Source organism: Convolutriloba macropyga, unplaced genomic scaffold (assembly GCF_964194025.1).
Source record: "Convolutriloba macropyga unplaced genomic scaffold, txConMacr16.3 SCAFFOLD_1138, whole genome shotgun sequence".
NCBI lineage: Eukaryota > Metazoa > Xenacoelomorpha > Acoela > Convolutidae > Convolutriloba > Convolutriloba macropyga.
This window is the reverse complement of record NW_027450442.1, coordinates 1-5862: the sequence shown is the minus strand read 5'-3', so window position 1 is coordinate 5862 and position 5862 is coordinate 1. Positions and strand designations below refer to the sequence as shown.

General features: G+C 45.7%; 1 protein-coding gene across 1 annotated transcript; it reads left to right on the top strand.

The window, feature by feature from the left end:
- Positions 1-556: 556 nt before the first annotated feature.
- Positions 557-5010, top strand: LOC142355899 (uncharacterized; the record flags this gene model as incomplete). Its single annotated transcript, XM_075407918.1, has 5 exons — positions 557-1072; positions 1122-3176; positions 3300-3521; positions 4033-4162; positions 4415-5010. Coding segments are annotated over exons 1-5 (3519 nt in total), but the record flags the coding sequence as incomplete, so codon positions are not given.
- Between the last annotated feature and the right edge of the window lie 852 nt (positions 5011-5862).

The following is a 5862-nucleotide window of genomic DNA, read 5'->3' as shown; positions in this document are numbered from 1 at the left end:
ATCAGATACCCGGACAACAGTGACCCGGAGAGCTGTAATCTGGATAACAGTGATCCAGACAACAGTGACACGAACAGCAAAGAATCTTCGATTCAAATTGGTGGACCATAACGAAATTCTTACGATGGCTGGAAAGAGCCCCGATAGACATTGGAAAACGACTGACTACAAGATGTCAGGCCAACTCAAGAAGCTAGAAAAGGAGCAAACCGAATTGCTGGAAACCTTTGACCGGCATGACACTGCCGTAAAAGCACAACTAGCCCAGAATAAAACAGTGACAGCTGAAAGAGTGTATCGATGCTTCTTTGAGACATATGATGAGCTGAAAGAAAACAGACAGCAACAGAGACAACTCCTGAAGCCAAAGTACTTAGAGAGTTTCGATGCCGACACTGAGCGAAAATTGGGCGAAAGGAAAAAGGTACTGCAATGGCTCATCGAGAAGGTACCAGGACTCAAAGAAATTGAATAGTATCGTACTGAAGTCATTAATTGGAAAGACGTGATCCGACTTGTCAAACCAGAGCAAAAGCGCATGTCAACTCATATCGAAATGGCCAAACTTACAGATCTACTTAAAAAGTACCAGCAAACCGTAGAGAGTGGAAATCAAACATCGTTGGTGTCATCTACATCGGCAGGTGATAAGGACCCAAACGAGACTGTAATTGATACAGGAAACGGAGTGACAGAAAATGTCGAAGAGAACGTTGAAGTAACCTATAGGCATTCTGGAACGCACCGAAGCAAAAAAGAACCCAGTATTGCCAACTCACGTTCATCAAGGAGGCGCGAGATTGAGAACTTAGAACTCGAAAACATGAGAGCAAAGAAAGAAGCCGATCAACGGCTGCGAGAGCGTCAAAGTCAGCTAGAGAAGGAACGTGAGGAAATAGAATTGCGTCGACGGCAAGAAGAATTACGCTTACAATTACAGCACCAGCAACAACAACAAGAGGAAGAGTTGCGTTTACAACTGACACAACAAGAAGACGAATTGCGCTTGCGGCAGCATGAGCGAGAGCTTGAAAATGAGAGGAAGAAGGCCGAGGCTGATGAGGAAGAAAGAGTTCTAAAACTGGAACTGACTAAGGGAAGCTAAAGAGCATCTGGATCAGAAGCAGGTGATAATCGAAAGTGTGAGATCCAGACAAAAGCCAGCAATATCGCAGGACTGGCTCAAATCCGTAGCCGAGCAGTCCGATCCTAGCCGGCCACTATCACCAAACGTTGTGGTCGACCCTCCTAAGAATGTCACACAGGACAGAACTGACAAAAGGTTCAGTGCATACCCGAAAACTACCCCGCTGTTCCAACCGGGTGTAGGAATCTTCTCAGCCCCACGACAGGAACCAAGCTTTCTAAAGAGATCAGAAATCCCTACATCAATTAGGGTGGCAGATCCGCCAGTGCATTTGTCCAGGACGACGTTTCAACAGCAAGGAACGTCAACAGTGAAAAACAAGCAGAGAAGTCAAAGTCCCAAACACAACTCCCGCGACAGATCGATGGAGAATCGTAATCAAACGACGTTGAGCCAACCCACACCACAAGTTATATATCAGATGCCAAGTGATGGCTCAAGAGGATTACCAAAACTGAAGTTAACAGAGTTTTCAGGAGATCCTCTAGAGTGGCCTGAGTGGTGTGAACTCTTCGATGTAATTGTTCATCAGAAGAAGCTAAGTGATACTGAGAAGATGCAGTATCTGAAGACCAGCCTCACGGGTCAAGCGAAAGCAGCAATATCGGGATTGGGCTTCAGCTCACAGTCATATTATCAAGCCTGGGATGTTCTCTGCAAGAAGTTTGGCAGACCGAGAGTCATAGTCGAAGCTCAACTTAAGAAGATATACACTCATCCACCAGTCAGACACGATGACTCCAGTAGCATTGTTCGATTTGCAAACGTAGTCACAAACACAGTAAACGTTTTGACCAGGCTTGGATTTCAACCTGACCTGGAATCGGAAGGAGTTCTGAGTTCAGCAACAAGAAAACTCTCCCTTCAACTCAAAGAGCAGTGGCTACGTCACCTACAGGATCACCAGCTACTGGCAGCAAACTTGATTGTCTTCAAAGACTGGTTAGAATCAACAGCTTTCATACATGAGGACTTGTTAGCTCAGACAAGCTCTAAGTTTCAAAGTCGGGAAAAACCGAAAACAAGTACATTCGCATCAAATGCTGAAGATTCTACAAAACCAAAGAATTCAGAATGTCCATTCAAAGATGGACAGCACGCGATCTGGAATTGTGAGAAATTCAAATCAATGAAACTGAATGAACGACGAGAGCAAGTTCAGAAGCTCAGACTGTGTTTCAATTGTCTGAGAACTGGTCATCGATCAAGGGATTGCAGAAGTAAAACTTGCAGTGTCCCCAATTGTGGACGACGACACAACAAACTTTTGCACAGTGACTTCTCAAAGAAGGAGGCTACAACGAGTGTCTCAGACGCTACAACAGCATTAGCGACTAACATCACACAAGGAGGGCTACCTGTAGTGCGAATTAAGCTCGTAAATGGGAACCACAGCCTGAGCGTGCTAGCGATGTGTGATACAGGATCTTCAATCTCATTCGTGGGCAAGTCAATCGTATCAACACTGCAGCTGCAAGGAAGAAAGGCGTCCTTGTCAGTAGCAGGAATCCACGGATCGGAATACGTCAAGACTGAAATAGTGCCGATAGCTGTTTCAGCACACGAGAAGTCACGACCACTGACAACAGTGCAGTTTTATGTGCACGAGAAACTGAAGTTGGGTGACCAGATGGTGGATCTGCAGGAATTGAAAGACCGCTACCCACATTTGAAGAACTTGCCGAATCAGAGCTACAATCTTAATGAAGTTCAAGTCATTCTTGGACAAGACTGCTATGACATCCATCACCCATTAGAGTTTAAGAGGTCCGATGACAAGGCTGCACCGTGGGCAGTGAAATCGAAAAGAGGATGGGCCTTAAGTGGTCCCCTACCAGCAAAACAGGCAGCAACCCTTGCTACTACAGCAACCTCAGTGTCAGAGGACAAACTAGCAAGCCAGTTGAGTAAGTGGTGGGACATCGAATCCTACGCCTCCAACTGCGATGTCACAGGCCAGTCAAAAGACGAACAACGCGCAATCAAGACGTTGGAACAAACAACGCGATTCACGGGTGAAAGATACGAAGTTGGACTTCTGTGGCGAGAGGACGAAGTGAAGTTGCCGAACAACTTCTACTCTGCAATGGGGCAACTCAAGTCCCTAGAACGACGCCTACAGAAGGATGATACGTTACGACAACGCTATCAGGAAACAATTGACACCGATGTCAAAGCTGGTTACGTTCGCAAAGTCGATCAAACTGAACTGAACGAAACCAGAGACGAACTGCAATGGTATTTGCCACATCACCCCGTCATCAACCCGCATAAACCGGAGAAAGTCAGAAGAGTTTGCAATGCGGCAGCCCAGTATCAAGGTGTGGCACTCAACGACAAACTTCTATCTGGACCAGACCTTCTACAGAGTCTGGTCGGAATAATTTTTCGATTCCGAGAACATCAAATAGCGCTATCAGCCGACATAGAAGCGATGTTTCTTCAAATTGGTGTCCCAAGCGCTGACAGCCGATGCCTACGTTTTCTCTGGAGAGACAATCCAGAACAGAGAATAGAAGTTTACGAGTATACACGACACGTTTTTGGGGCGAAGAGCTCGCCAACTTGTGCAAACTACGCTTTGCATCAAGTGGCGAAAGATAACGCGAACAACGACGAAAATCTCGTCAGAACGGTTCAACGCAACTTCTACATGGACGACTTCCTTAAGTCAGTCAGTACCCCCCAAGAAGCAATCCAAATCTACCAGAAAGTCAGAGACGTACTCAGCAAAGGTGGATTCAAACTGACGAAATGGATAGCAAGTGACGAAGAGGTCAAGTCACAGATCCCAGAGACAGACAGATCAACGAAAGTTGTGAAAACTTTCGAAGCTGAACCTCAATCATCATCAATACTTAGACTAAACTGGAATGTGGAAACAGATAGTCTCATTGTCTGTCGTGGAACTGAGCAAGAGGTTCCAGCAAAAAGAACTCAGAGAATTGTCCTATCCTTTGTCTCAGCAGTGTTTGACCCACTGGGGATATGTTCACCCTTCACGATACGAATGCGGTTTCTGCTCAAAAGCATTTGGGCAGCAATGGGACAAGCATGGGACAAAGAATTGTCGGCAGAACACTCAAAACTGTTCAGTGATTGGTGTTCTGAATTGAGAGAAATAAGGACGATGTCAAAAAATCGACTTTATTTCGAAAACGGATGTACAAACTTGAGACGCATCAGAAGAAGCGATGTGCATAGTGGCATACCTGCAAGATGAAGCAACGTTAAAACTAACCTATGTAATTGGAAAATGCCGTGTAGCACCTATCAGACACACGACGATTCCGAAGTTAGAACTTCAAGCCGCCGTTTACGGAGTTCGTCTAAAGAGACAGATACTGAGAGAACATGACGTGAAAATCGACAAAGTCTATCATTGGACTGATTCATCAACGGTGTTACAGTGGCTACAATCAGCTCACAAGAAGCAACAAGTGTTTGTTGCAAACAGAGCAGCTGAAATACTGGAGAGCTCTTCCATGGATCAATGGAGACATGTCAAAGGCATCGAGAACCCTGCGGACATCGGCACTAGAGGAATGTCTATCGAAGGCCTCAAGGAATCCGTGTGGTTAAACAGGCCGGCATGGCTCCACACAGATGAAGAAAAATGGCCAAAGCCGTGGTGCCAAGCGAACAAAATTGAAGCTGAGCAAGCTACAAGTACTGTAGCCGCAGAAACTAAACTACATCAACCATTTGTTTGGGACCGATACAGCAGCTTCAATAGAATCAGAAACTTTATTGCCTACTGCATGAGGTTCAAGACGAAGCAGAAGGGACTTCTCAAAGCTGAGGAGATCCATGGAGCAGAACAAATTCTGTTGCGATTTGTTCAAGCCGAAAGCTTCCCGAATGTTTCGAAGTCGATAACAAACAGCAAGGAAATCTCAAAAACATTGAACATCGCCAAATTGTCACCCTTCATAGAGGAAGATGGAACAATTCGAGTGAAAGGTCGACTGAAGCATTCAAACCTCGATTACAATGCAAAACATCCAATACTGTTGACAGCAAAGCATCCAGTAGTACAACTTCTGTTGGAGAGAGCTCATCGTGACAACCTACACGAAGGCACAGAATACGTGAGAAACATGCTCCAACAAGAATACTGGATCATTGGAATACGAAATGCGTTACGAAAAATCAAGTCCAGATGCATCAAATGCAGACACAGGAACGCCAACCCAATCCACCCACCGATGGCGGACCTACCACGAGAACGACTTGATGAACATGTTTTCCCATTCACCCATACCGGAGTCGACTACTTCGGACCCATAGAAGTGAAGTTCCTACGACGTACATTGAAGAGATGGTGCTGCCTCTTCACTTGTCTGACAACCAGAGCAGTACACATCGAAGTTGCACAGTCATTGGACACCGAGTCATGTCTAGCGGCAGTGACAAGATTCATCGCACGACGTGGCTACCCAAGTACCATCATCAGCGACAACGGCACGAACTTCGTTGGAGCAGCCATAGAACTCAAAGCATTCATGGACGAATGGGACAAAGCTAAGATTGAAAGTGACTTAGCTCAGAAAAAGATAGTTTGGAAATTCAACCCTCCTGGAGCGCCACACTTTGGTGGAATCTGGGAAAGACTGGTTCAAAGTTGCAAGAAAGTGATGATTGCAATCTTGGACAACCGAAGCCTCACAGACGAGGTACTCAGTACAACGATGTGTCTTGTGGAGCAAACTCTC